The sequence below is a fragment of the Varanus komodoensis genome, unplaced genomic scaffold (assembly GCF_004798865.1).
Source record: "Varanus komodoensis strain SLA01 unplaced genomic scaffold, ASM479886v1 scaffold94, whole genome shotgun sequence".
In the NCBI taxonomy this organism is placed as follows: domain Eukaryota; kingdom Metazoa; phylum Chordata; class Lepidosauria; order Squamata; family Varanidae; genus Varanus; species Varanus komodoensis.
In genome coordinates, this window is record NW_025336646.1 from 74,809 (window position 1) to 95,460 (window position 20,652).

General features: G+C 43.6%; 1 protein-coding gene across 4 annotated transcripts in view; it reads left to right on the forward strand.

Moving 5' to 3' along the window:
* Positions 1-20,652, forward strand: part of ELP1 (elongator acetyltransferase complex subunit 1) — a 54,399-nt gene that overhangs the window by 26,062 nt on the left and 7,685 nt on the right. For 3 of the 4 annotated variants that reach the window (XM_044418900.1, XM_044418902.1, XM_044418901.1), the window contains exons 15-32: positions 1,143-1,249; positions 2,338-2,441; positions 2,746-2,799; positions 2,898-3,003; positions 4,261-4,376; positions 5,055-5,128; positions 5,246-5,324; positions 5,962-6,041; positions 6,999-7,136; positions 8,589-8,674; positions 9,880-10,028; positions 11,981-12,104; positions 14,193-14,290; positions 15,161-15,362; positions 17,650-17,711; positions 18,573-18,635; positions 18,738-18,798; positions 19,301-19,414. In XM_044418900.1, the coding sequence (XP_044274835.1) occupies positions 1,143-1,249; positions 2,338-2,441; positions 2,746-2,799; positions 2,898-3,003; positions 4,261-4,376; positions 5,055-5,128; positions 5,246-5,324; positions 5,962-6,041; positions 6,999-7,136; positions 8,589-8,674; positions 9,880-10,028; positions 11,981-12,104; positions 14,193-14,290; positions 15,161-15,362; positions 17,650-17,711; positions 18,573-18,635; positions 18,738-18,798; positions 19,301-19,414 (1,817 nt within the window). Of the gene's footprint in view, positions 1-1,142; positions 1,250-2,337; positions 2,442-2,745; positions 2,800-2,897; positions 3,004-4,260; positions 4,377-5,054; positions 5,129-5,245; positions 5,325-5,961; positions 6,042-6,998; positions 7,137-8,588; positions 8,675-9,879; positions 10,029-11,980; positions 12,105-14,192; positions 14,291-15,160; positions 15,363-17,649; positions 17,712-18,089; positions 18,636-18,737; positions 18,799-19,300; positions 19,415-20,652 lie in introns of those variants that run through there. The other variant, XR_006413622.1, reaches the window with a different exon arrangement.

Below are 20,652 nucleotides of genomic sequence, written 5' to 3' on the forward strand. Positions count from 1 at the left end.
CAGCTTAGTAAATGCTCCGTCTGGCCTGTGTTACAGAGTCTCAGTTTCTGAGAATGTCAAGTGTTGCCACTCAAATGTTTACCAAACTTCATTTTTTGCCATGGTGCTTAGATGCCTAAGTGGTTTTATTGTATTGTTTTATTCATTCCCCATATTTGTATCCCTTTGATCTTCCCAGAAGCTCTGGCCAGCGCTCCCATTTTATCCTGTAAAACAGGTTGGGCTAAAATCCAGGAGCTTGCTCACAACTGCCCTGTGATGCTCATAGCTGAATTGAGGGTCTGTATCCAAATCCTCCCCAGCCAAGCCGAACACACTTTTCCCTTTGGGCGCCTTTCTCTGCTTGGCATCATCCAGATGTGTTGGACTACAATGCCCAGCCAATGGGATTAGTGGTTGTGTATGTGAAAAGTAGTAGTTGGACGCCTCTGGAGGGCACCAGGTTGGTGAAGGCTGTACTATATCATACTGTTCTCTGGCTGGGTACCCAGAAGCTTGTATGCATCGGATCGATTTTAACCATCTAGTAGTGCTTAATAATGCGACTCAGTGGGGCTTCTGGGTGGATGTTGTATAACCATGATTTTTAGCAAGAGTTATACAGCTTTAATAGTTGGATTCTTGCCTTGTAAGATTCACTTTAGAAGACAGTCCAGATTCCATTTTGGGCTTCAGGTGCCTACATTTTCCCTCTGCAATAATTGTCTCAAAAATGACTGAAGACTTTTAATGTATTAGGCTTTTAATCCATTTTAATCTGCCGTTTTACCAAGGTTTCTCTTTCCAGATTCATTGCAGGAATAAGATTGGGTCCATTACCATTTTTTCCCTCCCCCAGCATTTTTTTCTTTGCTTTTCTATATGTTCCATTAGGCAACCACAAGGTGGTACAATGGGATAGCAGAACTGCAAAAATACGTGACCATTTTGCCGTGTTTTATAGTGGGGTAGCCCTTTAATAGCTCATTATCCTCTTAAAAAAATAGAAATGTTTAGAAAGCAAGGAGGGGCATCATGTAGAGCACCTACAAAGAGGAATCATGATAGTGCAATGAATGAATGCTTTGTGTAGAGAAGCCCTGAGTGCAAGTTGAACATAGACGGCATGATCAACTGTTTCTCTTTTGTGCATTTTCTCATAGCTCACCTGTGATGGTGGAGGGAGATGTCATTAGCCTGAGCTGCAACCCAAAGACCAAATCAGTGGCTCTGCAACTTTCTGATGGTCGTATAATGAAGTATCTCTGGGGTATGAATGATCACTGATATTCACATCAGTTGGCTGGGCTTTTGACATTGGGAAGTTTAGTCCAGGTGTCTACAGATAAAAAGACCTCTACAGCATGACTGGAAAAGAACCAGGCCTGGGACCTCTGCGAGATGCTGCCAGCCAAAGCAAGCAATACCAAGCTAGATGGACCAGTGATCAGCCTTGGTGCAAGCAGCTTTCTATGTTCAAATGTCCTGAGAACCCATGAGCTGATTTATGAATTATGAGCCCCTGTCACCTTGCCTAATACATTTCACACTTAGTTTTGCAAAATGCTGCAAATTATGAAGCTTTGTATATGGGCTGGATTGCAAAGAATTGTCTGCAGATGCACATTGTGTATAATAGCATTAGATCTTTCTAGAGCCGGAGAGAATGTCAGGTAGACGGCAGGGTTGGTTGCTTTGTTTCTGAAGCTCAGTTTGTCTATTCCACTCGTCTCTTTCTTAGGGCAGTGTATTACAGTTCCCATGGAAAACATGCAGATTGCAGATGCTCACACCAAGGCCTCCAGGGCATTCTTTAATCCAGGGATAGACAAGCTGGTGCCCCTCAGATATCGTGGATGACAGGCCCCATAATTCCTTTGGCCACGCTGGCTGTGGCTTATGAAAGCTGTAGTCTGAAACACCTGAAGGGCACGAGGCTGCTTACCCCTGTTTCTAATCTACTGCTGGAAGGGAGGCCAACCAGAGAGGTCCGCCTGGCGCCGTCGTTATTTGCTTTTCGGCACCAGGCTAAGACCTTTTTATTTAAGCAACATTTTAAATGCTAAATACAATTGAATTTTATCTGGCCAGGGCGGCTTATTTTATAATGTGTGTTTTAATTAAGATTATTTTATATGGATATTTTAACTTATTGTTTTATCTATGTTGTAAGCCGCCCCGAGGCTTCGGCGAATGGGGCGGCATAAAAATGTTTTAATAAATAAACAAACAAACAAACAAACCAGATTGGAAGCTTGGCCTGTCCAGTGCTATTCCAAGATAAGATCCATGGTGAATTATCCTGCCTCTGGTCAACCTGCAATGTAGACCTGATCAGTCCTCTCTGTTATACTTCAGGAGCTGAAACTCCAGTTGTCACCCCTTGGCTAAGTAGCCGTGGGTCCGCAGTCCGGTTTCCCTCTCCATGTATGCAGACTGCACTAGCTGTAGTTGGTGATGAAGTAAGTCAATGAATGAGCACTGGTTTTGCAATACAGGTTTAAAGGAGTTATTCCTGAGTTCATATTTTTACCCATGAAGTTCAGATTGATTGTGATTTTCTGAATATCTAAAGTTTGTAAACTGGCTGTTTTTTGGACTGTTGTCTTAAAAAAGGAACACTAGTCCTTTTAAAATGTATTTTTCTCCAGGTCTTTGAATTCCTATACTATTAGCTTCTTTTGTTTTTTTGAGAATGCTTATTGCCTTTATATATATTTCTCCTCTTACAACAGCTTTTAGCATATATTGTTTTTGTCTTCTTAGGAAACTGTCTTTGGCCTGACTGACAGATGTCGCTTCTTTATTAATGACATTGAGGTACTAACTGTTCTCATGGATCTGTTTCATCTGTTGTCTCTTTAACAAGAAAGATTGCATCACGGCCTAAAGATGGGCTGTTTCTCTGCTTTCCACAGGTTGCTTCGAATGTCACCTCCTTTGCAATCCATAACGAGTTTCTGTTGTTAACCACACACTCTCATACTTGCCAGTGCCTATCTCTAAGGAACACATCACTGAAAGGTATTCATCCTGGCTATGTCTAGCAATAAGGGATACACTGATTGGTTGTTTCTTTCTTAGACCTCTTTTGCATATTACTTCCGTGCGTGTGTGTGTGTGTGTGTGTGTAGCCTGAAGTGTCTGATTCCTGCCTAATCTTGGAAGCTAAGCAGGGTTGGCCTTGGCTGAAATCTGGATGGGTGACTGAAATGTTGTGAACCACCCAGAAAGCTTCGGGTATGGGTGATATAGACATGTAATAATAATAATAATATATATATATATATATAGATGTATGTATGTATGTATGTATGTATGTGTATACACACACACAAACATTGACGGTTGTTGCTTTTGCTTCTTCAGAATGGCTGCTAGTGTTCCTTGATTTTGGTAACTTTCTTTCTCATTCCACCATGCTGTGTTTTCAGAGCATATGCAGCCATATGCACAAATTTTCCCTGCAGCATCATTTTCCCAGACCTACTTGCATGAGAAAAGTGTTTGAGTATCTCCTCCAGTCATGAGACACAGGAACTGTTCAGATATATTAATTCCCAAGGAGAAATCACAACCCTTCCTGACCACGGTAGACTCCACACCTGACCACTCAGCATGGGAGTGGAGTGAGGCAGACTAATGTCCAATCCGGGATGCACTGCATTTATTTGAAAATAACTTTGGCAGAAACCAATGTTATTGTGTTTAATCAAGAAAATACCAAGTTCAGATAAACTCAGCGCAGCATGAATCGATGCCATTTTCTTTCTCTGCCGTGCATGTGCAGGGATTTCTCTCCAGTACTGAATAGCTGAATAGGCTTTGCTTAGCATTTCCTAACATGTCTCTGCTATCATAATGAAGCAAGAACAACTGGTTTAATCTAGGCCCTTCTTACAGCCCTGCAAATATTTCATGGGAAGATGCTGCACTGATGCTGCACTCTTCCATTTATGATACATCGTGCTTCCTCTGTGGAGCTTCACCTGTTTGGTTCCTAGGTGGTCTCAGATGCAAGCAGTTTATAGAAGAAATCCGCTCAGCTTCAGCCACTGAACTTCATTCACGAACCTTCACACCTGTCTCTAGGTTCCTCTATAGGATTTTTACTATGACTTGCTGTCAGCCCCCAATTTTCTCTATGCTTTATATAAACTGTATCTTCTGGATAGCAGAATATCTCTGGGTTGTGTGTGTGTGCCCAGTGGGTGTCCCTCCTCATTCATAAAAGATCCGAATAGAAGCTTTTATTAGGGTCACTGACAGTGATGTTTTCAGCTTTGCAATCAGATTTGGGCAGCGGTTCAGTCCCCGATAGTGAGACACTGCGCAAGATTGAAAGAGGTTCCCGGATAGTCACAATCGTGCCGCAGGATACAAAGTTAATATTGCAGGTCAGTGCTCTTTTTATTTTGGAGCCCAAAGTGGCTAGCTCCAAAGCGGTTCGTTTGTGCCATGGAAAAAAAATTAACATTAAATTAATGAATCATTAAATTATTTAATCATTAACATTAAATTAATGAATCACATCATGCAGTTTTTACTGGAGTGCAGCATTCAGACAGCATGTTGGGCCGATTCATGTCTGAAAGGTTCCCTGCAGGGAAAAACGGCATCTTGGGGTGAGTTGAAGTGGTATCCTTGTTCCTCGCCTGCCAGTCTTGGGGTGGTACGGTGAGCGCATCCTTGCAGTATAGGCCTTGTGCTTCCTAAAGAAGAACAAGGAGAGGCTCGGGTGTCTGAAGAAAACTAGGCGTGCCTTGGGAGAAAATGTCTGGGCATGTGACAGCAAAAAGTGACTCTGGTTTCAGTTCAGAAAAATAGTGTGTCTGAACAGACTTGGCAAATGCCATGTTTAAAGTATTTTCTTCTGATTTGTGTATCTAAAATTCTCCCTTCTGGTTGGTGAGCTCAAGGCAGCTGCCATGAAGCACTTGCACTAAGTGGTACATGGATTGCAGGCCTTCCCCTGTGCTGCAGGCCAAGGATGCCGTGCACATGGTTTCAGGAGGGGTGGCCAAGATCCCACCCTCTGCTGCCAGAATTGATGTCTGTGGGTGTCTCTTATGCAGATGCCAAGAGGAAACTTGGAGACCATTCATCATCGAGCCCTTGTTTTGGCCCAAGTTCGCAAGTGGCTGGACAGGTGAGTCCAAGCAATGGGCTTCCCTGTGTGTGGAGCTTTGGGGCCATGGAGAGAGCCTGTGTTCTGGATCGGTGACTGTTCTGGAACTGACTAGCACCTTTCTTGCTATCCTACCAGCCTCCAGTTTAAGGAAGCATTTGAATGCATGAGGAAGCTGCGAATCAATCTCAACCTCATCTATGACCACAATCCAAAGGCAAGTTTGAGTGAAACTGATGCCATTTTACTCCGATGGCATCGTACGCAGCAGTGATGGAGATATGTAAATAGATGCTTATGGATCAAAGTGTACTGCTCATGCCACTAGTCAGTATGAGGATGAGGTAACAAGGGTATTTGCCCTGGGAGCCACCTGGACATCAAAGATCATGCTGCATATTGAAAGTCCTTCCGGTGGTTCATTCAGTTAAGCAGATCACAGTTGATTAATTGCATGAATTTTAAGTGATCATTCTATCCATTTATTTTTTATATATGTGAATATATAAAAAATTAAATTTTTATATATGTACATTTTTATGTATACCTGAAACAAGAGGCATATTTGTTTCTCATTCCAAATAAATGATAGGAGCATCCCTCTCTCTTAAATGATCAGGAATATTAGTGTATGACCAGATCACACTAACATTAAATAATTCTTTTATCATTTCTGATACATGCAAGGATTGTATGACAATTGCACAGGTTTAGTCATACTAAGTAATCTGCGCTGCTTTTGTGAAAGGGCCATGAAAACCTACTTCTGCATGGAATTTGCAATTGTTTCCTTGTGCATATTAGAAACAAGAATCTGATAAGTTGATGTACAGTTTAACTTTGTTTCATTTCAGGTTTTTCTGGAAAACGTGGAAACATTCATCAAACAAGTGGATTCTGTGAATTATATCAACTTGTTTCTCACAGAGTTGAAGTGAGTATAGCTTAGTAAAACGCTTTCAGTTCAGATGGAGGTTTAAATTAATCCTTCCCTCATATGTAATTTTCATTTTGAAATCTGCACCCCCACAAAGTTTTTCTCTCTCATAACAACAACAGTAAAAATGTTATAAGCTGTCTTCCCACAGCTTCCCTCCCCAGTGATGCTGCTTTTTCAAAAACAGTGTGACAGTAATATTACATGCATTCCATTAGTATGTATTTAGACCCTGAGCAAGTTCTTGTCTTGGAAGTCTTTAGAATACTGAGAGGGGACAAGCAAGATCTCACAAGAGCAGCATAAATGCCACATCTTACAATGAAAACAAACAAAATATTTTTGGCTGGTTTAGGAGCTGGTGTAATATGGAGTCGGAATTGGATATTTTGGATTAAACATATGTTTAAGTTTTGTGAGGACTGGATGAGGGGGGAGTCATACTCTTTATAATATTTATAATACTTTAACATCCATATATTAAAATCTATAAGGAATTCACATTGAAGTACAACATGACAGGATGAAAACTATTCAGCTAAAAAGTATTAAAACAGTGACATTTTCGTAACAAGAAAGCAGGGTAGTAACAGAGCCCCTCACAGAGTGGAGAAAGCCTGTGTGAATAGGTGTGTTTTCCAGGGGCTTTTAAAACTTTGGAACAAGAGAGGTTTGCCTGTCACTTTCTTAGTTTCTTAGGAAGTGGACACCTTTTTTTTTTCCTTTGGGAAGCTTAGCATACAAGTGTTTCCCAGCTGTTTTAATCACTCTTGCTACATGCTATTTATTTATTTATTTATTTATTTATTTATTTAATTAATTTAGGATATTTTTATCCCATCCTGCACAAGCGGCCGTCTCAGGACGGCTTACAATATACGTATGATTATGCTGCATGGATATTAATATTCTGGAGGTACTGAAACCAAACTTTTCTGATATGCTCCTTCCTAGAGAAGAAGATTTCACAAAGACTATGTACCCACCTCTGAATCCTGCCAATGCCTGTGAGCCTCACAGTTCTGACACTAAAAAAGTTGACCTCATCTGTGATGCTATGAGAACGGCGATGGAGAACATCAATGCTTCCAAGTACTTGGCATAGGATTATAGAATATCTCTGTAGATAAGACTGTCTTCTCACCATTTTAGTGTGAACAGAGGCAGAACCCAGGGCTGTGTAGGTTAGGTCTGCCTCTTGATAGCTGGGGTTACCAGATCTCCCACTGCTTTTCAAAGCAGTTCTGGAGTAAGAGTTGTGAGGAAGGAAGAAATATCTTCCACCACCCACCAGAGCTCCTAGAAGCTTGGCTCTGAGCTGGTTGGAAAGGAGCAAATGGAGCTTTGGCTTCACGTGTGGGTGCTTGCTTTGGACTTTCTTAAGCCTTGGAGGTTGTATCTGTTTGGGGAACCAGCCAGCAGAAATAGGTTTGGAAATTAAGCCTGGCTGTTCTGCTCCTTCCTTTCCAGTGACCTTAGTGACCGGTGCAAGAATGCCCAGCCTCACTTCTTCACTATGCCATTCAGTCATTCAGAAAGTAGTGGATGGGACTGGATTCAACCAGCTTTTCCATTTACGCCATGTGTGGGGTGATGAGAGTTGGAGTTATCTCCGTTTCTCTCTCCCCCTACACCCACTTTTCTGCCCATCAGACTTAATAGGCCTTTCATTTGTAACCATAGGAAAAGGGGAGCTGTGTCTTCCCTCAAAAGGGGTGTGTTTAATTAGGGAGAAGAGATGTTTTTCCAAGCACACAATGGGTGAATTTGATTAGCAAGAAGAGGCAGTAGCTCTGTGCAAATATTCACTCTCCTCAGATGAAGGCCCCACCTCCAGCATCTCCATATACTAGATTCCCAACCTTCCCAATTTGAGTGGCAAGATCTGGAGGAGGGGGTACACTCACTGCTTTCATTTTCTTGACTGCAAAAGCCTCTGTGCAATCGGGAGCCCTCCTTGGATCCTTCCTGTCAGCCGTTGGGGATGGGCCTAGTTCTATTCCATCCTTTTAGCCCTGAACAGCAGGCCAAGCATTTGTATGAGGTTAGAGTTTTTTGGGAAACAGAAAGTTCTCTAGGTGTATCACTGATGTCTGTGGTGTTAAAGGGCTGCCTTAGAGTAACATGCACCAACTGATGTGTGTAAGTTATTGTTATTTTGTGTATACCGTGTCATGGGAGTACAGCCCAGCCTCCCATGAAAGGCTTACATATTTTGACTTCTCCCAACATTCTTTGGATATTTTTTTCTAAAGAGGAAATTCAAAATTTTCTAGTCCCACTTGAGATTGGATCTGTAGAGAAGTTGCAAAGCTCTGCTTCTGAGAAATTCTGCTCATTCCATCCACTCTCTCTTTTGGCTTCCTTCAAAAATCCTTAACTGCTTTTCTTGAGATAAAATTCCCACATTTTATTTTGTATTCCCGCTTTGGGAGAAACTTCAGTAACACCTCCCCCATGAGTAAAATCTTTGTCAGGAGAGAAATAAGGAAGCACCCAAAGTCACCATTTTTAACACTTGCCTTTTCTTCCTGGCGTCTTTAGATATTGTTTGTCTATACTGACCTCTTATGTGAAAAAGAGTCCTCCAGAACTGGAAACTGTCCTGCAGAGAATTCGTGAACTTCGAGGTGCAGTATTAAGGTTGCATGAATTTTTAGATATTAAGCAATTTAGTGCTGACTGGGGAGGGGCTGAATGCCCTTTTAGATAGCACTGGCAAATACAGCTGGAAACTCTCCGAGAGTTTGACCAAATACTGGCCTGATGTTTCTCAAGGTGCTTCCAGAGAAGGCTTTTATTGCTCAGTTGTCCTGCCTCAGGCACTGAATTCCACAAGGGAATCAGCTTCTCATGTTTAAGTACCTCCCTGAAAGGAAAATGGGCTCCTGTCTCTCATCTTCCACTTGGACAGGTGCACCCAGATGAGAAGCAATGCCCTCAAGCTGTGATCTGAAGAAAATGGGGATGGGCATAGAAGCCGCCTGTGGGCTGCCGCTTGGCAACCCTTGCTCTACGCCACCTCCGTTACTTCAGGAAAAAATCTCCTTTTGATATATTTACCATGTTCCTGCAGTTACCATGGGGAGAGGAACCACTGCATCACCTTCATTTAATATCTTTTTAAGTAACATTCTCCTGCGCAAGGCGATGGTTTTTTTATTATTATTATTATTATTATTACAGCATTTCTATGCCGCCCCTTGCCGAAGCCTCGGGGCGGCTTACAACACAATAAAATACATTGAAGTACAATAGAACGTAATAAATTACCTCCAATTACATAAATACAAAGAATATGCTGGGATACCCACATAATCATAATCATATAAAGTTAAAATTAACAGTATAGAATAAGTGAATAAAGAATATAGGAGGAGAATAGAGAAGGAAGAAGAAGTTGCCCTGGCCAGATTATATATTTTAACAATTAAAATGATGTTTAAATAAAAAGGTCTTTACCTGGCGCCGAAAAACAAGTAACGACGGTGCCAGGCAGACCTCTTTGGGGAGTGAATTCCATAGGTTGGGCGCCACCGCAGAGAAAGCCCTCCTCTGAGGGCTTACTCTCCTAATTTCTTTCATGGAGTTCCCGGAGAAGGGACTCTCCCGCAGATCTCAAGGGGCGGTCGGGCATATACGGACGTAAGCGCTCGTTCAGGTAGCCAGGACCCAAGCCGTTTTTTATATCATCAGCCTGTGGGGACAATACTTGTGAAACAGGTAAATGATTTGGTGGAAGGCTGCCCTCCTTTGTCTAGCTCGGGGGGCTCATCTGTGGCTGCTTCTGCAAGTGACCTGCAGATTTTTAAAGAAGAGTATGTTTGCACTTCAGAGCAAGCACCAGTAACTGCTGGGTCCGTCAGTGCAGAAGAAGCTCTGAAATATTTGCTATATCATGTGAACGTCAGTGAGTTGTACGATCATTCGCTGGGAACGTATGACTTTGATTTGGTCGTCATGGTTGCTGAGAAGTCTCAAAAGGTAATTCCTTGTGTTTTGTTTCCTCATTGTTCATATCTTATATACTCACCACTCCTAGTTGTTCAAAGAAATTCGGTAGACTGTAAAATACACTTGAGAGTTGTCATCCCCAACCAGGTTACTCAGCATCCATAAATGCACCAACTGGTCTATTTTGTGCAGTGTTTACATGTCGCATCTGCTTCCCAGTGCTCATTTTTCTTCTTTCTTTACGCACACTGCCATTTAATTGGATCGTCTATGAGTGTGTGTGTATTAGTGTTCATGCCATCCTGTCAGAAATAGCATCATGACATCAACAAAATCATGCCTGGCCTTGCAATTGAATAAAATGGCAGTCTGGACAAAAGAGGTTGAGGACTGTGAGGGCGGGAAGGGAGAAAAAACAGTGCAGAGAACAGCAGCAGAACAACATTTGCAGCAAATGCAGGATGTTGGTGAAAGAGGAAGATGTCTTTTGACTTACAAGCAAATATAAAAGGAAGCAAATAGCATCAGCCCAGATCTAGCGAACAGCTTTTAGGAGCTAACTTTAATTGATGCAGAAGTAGGTGAGCTATTAGGATCTGAATCAAATGATGCAGCCATGGTGGGTTGTCGTGTTGTCCAAACCCAGGACAATTTCTTCAGGGTGACTTCATTTTCCTGAACTATTCACTGTCAAAGTCCAGTCAGCAGGAACTAGGCAACAGGGCCCAAGGCAAGGCACAATCCAGCAGAAGTACCAGAGACAGACAAGCCAAAGTCCAGTAAGAAACCGGAAGCACAAACATAGTCAAGGAGCAGTCCAAAAGTGAAATACCAGGAAGTCTGTCTGTCTATTTATTAGAGCTGCATAAAAGCCGCTCATTAGCATTACACTCTCTGGGCAGCCATTACAATAGAAGTGTCACTTAACATTAACTAAAATAGTACAATTAAAATATAGTAAATAAATGAGAGAAAAACACAATGTGTATAATCAAGTCAAAACATAAATTAATATATTAAAAACCAGTCAGTCAATATAGATGGTCTAAGTAGCACCATAGGTTTCCAGGAACAGCTGTGGAGTCGCTTACCAAGAGCAGGAGAAGTCGTCGTTCATCTTGCTGAGAGCACGCGAGCCACTGTCGGTGATGGCCACTCCACTACATGTTCAAGTAGCAACTGTCAGTAGTGCTGTTCTCCTTTTTCCTGGTCCTGTGTATATTTCCTTGCCAAAAAACATTTGCCAGAGGGTTTTAAAAGGGAAGACCTTTCTCTTGGAAGCTGTCAGAAGAAGTGTCCATGCAAAGAGTGTAGTTTTGTGATCCTCATTTTTCTGAGTGGCTGAGGACACAGGAAAGTGAGGAGAAGATGGGGCACTGGGAACCATGGGGGAAACACTAAAAGCGCTGAGGCCACCACTGCAGGAGATGGGGGGAGGAGCTGCTGCTTCCTTTTGCAAACAAAGATCTCCCTTTGATGGCGATCAAGCAAACAGAAAGTAATAAAATGATCTGTTTGCAGGCTCTCCAGGTGAGTACCCTGGTTGCTCTTTGACGGCAAGCCGTTAATAAGGACATTTTCCCAGCAAGACTTGCCATTCTGCAACTTGGAGTTGTGCAACTCTGGAAAATTTCTCCCCCCCCACAAAAAAAAAAAAATGTGGTGAAAGACTGACAACCCTTCCAGTGTGCTGCTTGGGTGCTTTGGAAGGGCTGTCCATAGCTATTGCTTTGGCAGTGGTGAAAAACAACCTCCAAAGAAAGCAAAAAGGGGGAAAAGCTGCACTGAGTGCAGAAGGGCTCATGCTGGTGGCAAGGAGAGGGCAAGCTGGCTTCAGTTGTCAAGCGCCCTGGGATACCTCCTGGTGGAGCAAAGGGGAAGGAGTGCAAGGGCAACCCACGGTGACCCTGATCATCTGTCAGATGCCCTGTGGGTTGTTCAGCAAGCTTTTCAGAACTTGTGGCAAGTTATTTTTCTTGCAGGATCCAAAGGAATACCTCCCATTTTTAAACAAGCTTAAGAAGATGGAAATCAATTACCAGCGATACTCTATAGACAGATATTTGAAGAGGTACCCAAAGGCTCTCCACCATCTCAGCAAATGTGGTAAGCACACGGGAGAAAGACTCTCTTGGAAGGAAGCTTCCTTTAGCAACACCCTACCTTTTCTGACAGCAGTAAGCATGGCCTAAAATGAGGGCAGCTCTCTATTTTGCAAGTGTTGCACAGTCCCTGCCACTGGAGGGGGCCGAACCAGCACATGCTGCAATCCTTGGGCAGCCTGCCATGCTTGGGGATGCACCTGCCTTGCCGCAACATCCTTACCTCTTCTCTCCTACCTTTCATATTTACTATCACGAGATAAATCCTGTGTCTTTTTTCAGAGGCAGTCATTTTTTTCTCGCCTTTTAGCACCTGAATATCACCTGTTAATTTATTCATAGTGTCCGAATCCGAGACACTTTACTAATCATTCCTTTATTGGTGCTTTTCCAGGCTCACGACACTCAAGGTGATACTGTACGATGTAGTCTAAAACCCTATAGAAAGTATCAGTGATGCTAAAGTACAACAGGAAAAAACAAAAGAAATCGCATGACAGCAGAGTTGGACAGAAGGGTTAGCAAATAATGTTTTCAGTTGCTGGTGCAAACATTTGTTTGTGGGGGCGGCTTTTTGCCCCCGTACCTGCTGGCTGCATGACAAGAGGGGGAATGCCTGCCCTGGTAGAGTCTCGGCCAAGGCAGCTACTTCAATCATGAGGGCGACCAGTGCTCAGGGGAACGCCCACTGTTACAATTATTGTGTTGAATGAGAAGTCATCAGCATTAACAGTGGGGGTTCCTCTCTTCACAAACCTGCAGGGGTAACAGGCCTAGGGAGGGAGCAGAAGCCCCTGCAGGGTAGATATGGATTGGATGAGGCTTGTGAGCCAGAAGTTCATTCCCCATCCATGCCCTGTAATGAGGTATCTGCCTAATTGTAGGGGAGGGGTGAAATTTCCATAGCTTGGATAATAGCTGCAGGATAGATCCTAAAATTCAGCGCACACAATCTAATGAAAACCAGGTACAATCCAGGCAAAATACTCTCGACAGTGGAGAGAATCAAGTCTTGAAATCTTGGCCCGGATGCTTGGATCTCACCCAGGAGCTATACTCAGATACAATACTAAACCATGGTTTTCTGAAATAGCTGCAAATGTCAGCATGCAAGCCACTGCAAAAACTGGTGATCAGACCATGCCTTGAATCTGTTTTGCAAACCAAATCATGTTTACTCGAGCCATTTTGTACCCGCTGTTGTTTGCTGCTATAGCTGAAGGTATAAATAATCATGATGATGATGATAATTAATAATTTCATTTCTGTAGTACCCCATAGCTGAAGCTCCCTGGGTGGTTTACCACAAAGTATTAAACAGTAAAATGCAATGCAAATAACATAAAATAACAATGTGAAAAGAATTTAAAATTAATTTAACAGCTTAAAATACAGTAAAAATATGGTAAAAAGACCTAGGAGGAACAAAAGCACTGAGATAATCTCCTCAGACCCCTGGATAACCAAGGAGATCTCTAAAGACATAGAGGGTTGTCTTGGCCTGGTGCTGAAAAGATGGCAAATTGGGCACCAGGCAGGAGGTTGTCCCGAAGAGGCGGGGCGGGGGGGGGGCAGCAGCTGAGCAGCTACAGTCAGGGCTGTTACTTGGCCGCAAGAGGCTGCTGCATCATGAAGACAGGACTGAATTTATAAAGCCAAGTTCCATAGAAGGAAAGTAGAAGCAGCTCTATGGTTTGGTTTGCCTGTTCTACGTCTAGAAGCCCATACAGTCGCATGGGCTCTCAACTGTGCCTAGTACATATGATTACTTGGTGTGATATCTAAATTAAGCCAATATTATGAGGTTTTTTTCCCTTCTTGTTCACCCAGAATAGTCAGTTGAATGGATGATTAATCTGGAACTGAATAACTATAGTTAGCCTTTCCCCTGAAATGCCTGGCACTATTACTTGATCCATTGGCTCTGTGAGAAATAAGGTGTTTACATTTATTCGCCGGCAGCTAAAATATTGTGCTGTGGTACCACCATTCTCCTATCCAGACCCCATCCTGGCAAGTCCAGATTGGCTCATGCCAGCCTGTGCAGTGTTTTGCTCTCATATAGCCAGCATGTGTGTTGTTTTTCTTTCAGGACCGGAACATTTTTCAGAATTCCTGAACTTGGTAGTGGATCAGAACTTGTATGGTGAAGCTTTGAAGCTGTATCCGCCAGACACTCATGAGTACAAGGTGCGTGTGGAGGACTTTTCTGTGTATCTTTATTCATAGGCTTCAACCTGTGAGAACAGTCATTCATTCATTCATTCATTCATTCAAAACTTTTATATGCTGTCCCCTCATGCCTCGGCATGCAGTACTTCACTGATAAAAGGCATGTTGTGGGCCCTGTTGGCTCCATGTTGGCAGGTAATTTACACCAAACCATTTCAATTAAGATTCAGGGATCTTTTTGGGTGGCGGGTCGGGGAAAAGGTAAGCGGCTCTCGCATGAAGATACACTTTGTAGCTTCTTGATGTGTCTTCTTTAACTGGAATTGTTATTGTTAATGATTTTTCAAGCATCCAGAAGGTTGAGTATGGAATCGCTTGCCCTAAGCTAGCAGCTTTCAAGCTGTGCTCCATGGATCCCTGGTGTTCTTTATAAAGTATTGGTGGGGTGTAGGAAGGTTCCTTGCTGAGAAACCCAGCAAGAGAAACTCTGACGCAAATGCGCCAGAAGGACAGCGGTTCCACCCAGTAGTCCCAGACTTCTCCTGCAACTCGCTGCTGCTGCCGCCTGCATACCTGGGGCAAGAGAGAGACTCAAACCCACCTGGGCAGTCTCTGCAGGAACTGAGTGCACTCTTGAGAACATTTTGCAGATTCCACTGCTACAGGCAAGACAGGTATGCTGCAGTTCCTTGGGAAAGCAGTAGGGATGAAGGAACAATCACGCTGCAGATTTATGTCTGCTCCAACAGCTACCTGTAAATCCCTTGAATCTGTTTGGCTAAAGTGGGATATTCCACCTATTGCATCTAGTAAACCCTCTGATCACATCCAAACGGCAACCTCTCCCCCTGCTCCTTTGCTCATGTTTTTTGTAATGACACATTGCAGACAGTCAGCTATGCCTACGGGGAATACTTGATCCAGAAGCATCTCCCTGAGCAAGCAGGGCTGATCTTCTTCCGCTGCGGTGCGTTTGAGAAAGCCCTGGATGCCTTTCTGATCAGTGGCGGCTGGCAGCAGGCCCTCTGTGCTGCAGCTGAGCTCTGTTACACCGAGGATAAGCTGGCCAGCCTAGCGAGGAGCATGGCAGGTGAGCATCCCCCTACATACGAGCGATGATTTGGGGTTCCCTTTGAGCTTCTATGTTCTTCCCACAGCTTGGCCTCTTGAATGTTATTTTTGGATTATTCTTATGAGGTATAAATTGCTTCTCCCCGAAAAGATCCAAGTAATCTTTTTGTCTTACCCCGTAAGATAAAAGGGTATATAAAAATAAAGATCTAAACATATGATCTAAATTTCAACAGAGAGGTGGACAGAAAGAGGAGTGCAAAAAATACTAGCAAGTGCATTTAGCCTTACTTCATTTCGGTGGCTTGCAGTCAGGTTTGTGTGTGTGCATATGTGCGTTGTGTGTGCGATCTCAAGTCTGCACAGCTCGGGACACCCAAAACCAAATATAGTCTGCCAGCCACATAAGGCACCCCAGTCAGGGCTCTGTAAATCACAGCTGGCTGGGTAGGAACCTGGTTTCATGAGTCTAAGGAAGCATTTGACTTGCCCTCTTCAAATAGCAGCCTTGATAAGCCATTGACAGATGTTTCAACACCAGTGACCAGATTTGCACAACTGTTGGGAAAGGATGCCACTGTGGCTTCTTTTTCCTCCCCGTGTGTGCTGGCTGCACTCACTGCAATTGAACTAATTACTCTAAAGGCACTTGGCTTGCTGCACCATCCTGTGTGCAGCAGGATGGTTTTGAAAGCACCTTGGAAAACTACAGCAAGCTGCAGCACCTCCCACCGAGCATCTTGCTGGTCCAGGTGACACGGTAAGCTGTGCACTGTGAGGTTCATTAGGAACAGCCATGCCCTTCTGGTCCGGCACATGAGGGTGGGGCAAAGAAGCCATCTTGGCTTCTTTCCCTGATAATTGTGCAAGCCCAGTGAGTCTGTGTGACATGGCCTAGGATTTGGGTGTTCAGAGAGAGAGACTGTGTTTCTGCAAAAGATAAGCCATGATAGCTTATGAGCCAGGACATTTTGTTACATTGCAACATGGCTTATTAACCACTCTGGCTAGGTTCAGGCACCATGGCAAGCCAGCCCGGCTTATAAGCCACCATGGTATATCATGTTATAAGAACTTGGTCAAGGACACACGTCCTGCTGAGCTAACACAGATGGCCCTGCAGAACAAGGCAGGCCTTTGGATCCCAGCCCATCCGTGTCTCCTGCCTGCCTTGAGGCTGCAAAGCTGGGAGGATCACCAGGCTCCCTCCAGGTGATGCTGCGAAAGCTGGGCTACACTTGACTTGCTGGCTCATACGCTTAGGATGAAGTCAAAGTAGGGCACCTCTGCATTTATCTTTGAAGAAAAAATTGGCACGCTTTTTCACCCATACGATCACGGAGAATAATTTAACAATTATTTTCTGTTGTAAATTTGAGCCTTTTCAGGTGATACTTTTGCCCTCTCGCTTCTGTCCAGGAGGATGATTGGAACAGGCCTTGGGCCTGCGCATTCTCAGCCATAAGAGCATAGTAGCCCTGCTGGGTCAGCCCAAAAGTCTTTCTGGTCCAGCATCCCACTTCCTGGTGGCCTCCAGGAAGCCCACAAGCCAGGCAGGAGGGTGGTAACCCGCCCTAGTGGTCACTCCTCAGCACCTGGCATACTCGGGTATGGGCCCCTCCACTGTCCTCACTGTGGGTAGAATGGGCACCTGCTCATTCATTTGCCACTTTCACCCAGAGGAAGGCTGGGGGTGCAAAAGCTTGAGGACCATTCAGTCTCACCATGCTAAGAATCTTGGCAACGAGTGACAACAGAACAGGCCCTTGGAACTCAAGAGGAGTTTTTGAATGAGAAGCATCCTGTAGTCAAAAGCAAGACTTCATCGCAACTGTCCAGCCCCCTCTGCTTTCTTTCAGCTTTTGCCCCAGCTATTTGTTCTCCAAGGCTTTTCCTTCTGTCCGTCCATCCTTCCCTGGCTGCCATTCTACATCTTTCTCTCCTCCTCCCTATTTATGCTGAATTTTTTGCAGCCTAAATAAGGGAGAACAAGAATTGATCTATGATTTAATTTGCATACCTCTGTGCAAAGAAGTTGTGGTTGTTATAGTATGGAATTGATATGCTGCTGGGTCACACAGCCTTGTATGCAGTTCATATTGGGATGCATTTTTTGTTATTTTTTTGCATTGGGAAGGACGACTTGATAAAATCACCTACAGCTAACCTGATCTTATCTTTGGGCTAGTTTCTTAATTGCTGGAGAAGGCAGAGTTTTGTCTAACCCACAGTATATTAAGTAACACTTCATCAGATGGTTTCCTTTTTCCATTTCCTTTTCCTGATGAAACTTTCTCTTCTTTCAGGGAGATTTGTTGAAAAAAGGAAGTATACTGATGCAGCAGTACTCCTGGAGCAATATGCTAAGGTATAGCCCCCATTATCTCCCCCCCCCCCCCCCACACACACACCCTGCTCTGCTGCTCCTCATGCAAAGTCCCATCCTGGAGCTTTCTACCGTCATGTCTCTCCTTGCGCTGTCAGCATGGGTTCTAAAGGAAGTGGCAGCCACATGTTGGATCTCAGCTCTAGCAACCAAATTGTTATCCAACTTTGTGAGAAATTTCCCTGAAGTTCCATTAATCTTCAGGTTATATCACCTTAAAGACTCTCCACATTTTGGGTGCTTCCAAGTGAGGCTTTTAGAGTGCAATTGCCCTGGTGCAATTGCAGAATTTTATGAAGACCTAAATGACCCTTGTTTTCCATTTTCTGTTTTCCCTTATTTTCCCACCGTGTTTATTAGCACAGAAAATCTGTCCAGGAGCAAAAGACTAAATAGGTGCACAGCAACTCTTGACTTGGTGCTGAAAGTCCTCTGTCGGGAAGCAACCCTCGTTCCATTTGCTGGTTTGGATTTTGGATGGAATGGTCTGTCTGTGTCTGAGGAGAGGTTTCATACTGGTGAAGTCCTAGTTGTTAGATGGGCCAACTCTACTATGGAGCTTTCCATCTCTGAGAGAGTCCCTGTTTGTGCCGGCAAGCTATATTTGCAGCCCCTGGTCCCCTAGCTGAAGAGTACAAGCACTGCTTTAATAGAATGGTGAGGCATAAAAGAAAGATAAATAAATCAAACACGTGGTGTGGATGTCAGGTAGTGTTTTCACTACAGAACAGGATGAGGGAAGTTACTAGTCCAGTGGACACCTCCCTTCCCTATTATGGTGACTTGATGTGATGGTTGATTAACCAGCAGAACATCCCTGAATGCTTCATTTCCCTCCTCTAGGATTATGAAGAGGCTGTTTTGATCCTCCTAGAAGGAACTGCCTGGGACGAAGCCTTGAGATTAGTAAGATCCTTAAAACCATTCAGCCTTTTCTATTATCTCCATTTTTCACTTGATAACAGTGGTGGTGTAGATTTTCCTCTCTTTAATCTTTCCCTCCTCCAGATCTATAAATATAATAGGACTGATATCCTAGAGACCAACTTCAGACCATCTCTTTTAGAAGGTAAAGTGGTAAATTTTCCCAAACTTGCTAACTTACAACTGGTGTGCTCTTGGATATATAGGTTTAATGGAATTCTGGGAGGGAGTACCAAGTTCCGGGCCCTGGGGGAAAATGCTATAGGTCTGAGATTAGCTAGGATTTTTCTATGCTTCAATCTTAGTGTGCCAAAATAGTATGCCATTACAGTTCTTTCCAGATTGTACCTCTTCGGACAACAGATGAGGAATTGTGGACTCAAACATTTCCCTAATCTAAAACTATCCTTCTTATGCATAAAAAATTGAATATCTGAGAGAAGGCTAGAACATAGTTTTCTGATACGCTAGCTTTCCATGTGCAAGAGTTGTGGGGCTGGTTGGTATGTGTTCCTGTTGGAACACAGGAAGAATTCAGCTTGACAACTTGGCTAAACAAACTGGGTTTTCTTGCCTTACGCAAAATTTTGAATATGCTTCGGTACTTGCAGTGTGTCAAACCTTTTCCACTCTTTTTACACATGTAGCCCAAAAAAACCATTGGATATTCCTGGAGAGTCAGAAAGCTGCATTTTCTCACCATCATAAGCGCCTCTCTGTGGTCCGAGAGTTAAAGCAGCAGGCCCAAAAGGAGCTGTTGGGTATGTGTTAGAAGTGAATCAAGCCTCATGTGCCTAATTAGTAGAGCAATATTTTGAGATTATTTATTTATTCCACTCCTTTCGAAAAGACTAGGCCAGTGGTGGCGAACCTATGGCATGTGTGCCACAGCGGGAACGCAGGTCCCTCTCTGTTGGCACGCAAGCCAAGTCACCAATGCATGGCCCCAGCAGCTGCACATTGGATGAGAGCGCGCATAGGGGGCCACGCGCATGTTTGAAAAGGAGTGGTGGCCCCAGGGGATGAAGTCACGAGCCGTGCCTCATTAGCCACGACTCGTCCAAGCTTTCGGATGACTTCTCAGTGCGCTGCCAAGGATATATGTATATATTTGGTTGGACTGGCTGTGGGTTGTTGTGTCTAAACTTAACCCTCAGTTTTCAGGATTTATTGTAGTGTTGCCTCTTTGTGATAAATAAGTGGGTTTTGGATTGCAGACTGGGCACTCAGTCTCCAAAAGGTTCACAATCACTGGGTTAGGGTTCGAAAAGCAAGGTGAACAGGTATGATTTTGACGGTTGGAATGAATTTAGAATGGACACAAATGATCAGCTGTGCAGAAAAAGCTACTCAAGGAATGCTTTTCCAAAATCATCCGCTTTTCAATGGAACTTTAATCCTATATCAGGATTAAAGGTGTGTACCAGGGTAGCATTAGTGGTCAGAAAGAGAGGTGTCCTGGCATGGTATTGATTGTTGCAATGAGTTCAGAATGGGCAGAAATGATGACCTGTCCAGAAAAAGCTACTCAAGGAAGGATTTTTGAAAATGGCCCTCTTTCAATGGAAATTTATCCCTTTGTTAGAGTTAGGGGTGTGTCCCAGGGTAGGGTTAGGATTCAGAAAACGAGGTGTCCTCGCATGGTTTTGATCGTTGGAATGTGTTTGGAAAGGGCAGAAATGGTGAGCTGTGCAGAAAAAGCCACTCAAAGAAGACTTTTTGAAAATCGCCCTTTTTTCAGTGGAACTTTACCCCTGTATTAGGGTTAGGGATGCTTCCCAGGGTAGGGTTAGGGTTCGGAAAACGAGGTGTCCTGGCATGGTATTGATCGTTGGAATATGTTTAGAATGGGCAGAAATGGTGAGCTGTGCAGAAAAAGCCACTCAAGACTTTTTGAAAATCGCCCTTCTTTCAGTGGAACTTTACCCCTGTATTAGGTTGAAATTTTTTATTTAAATAAAAACATACTACAAAGGTACAAAAAGGCCCAAAAATTGCA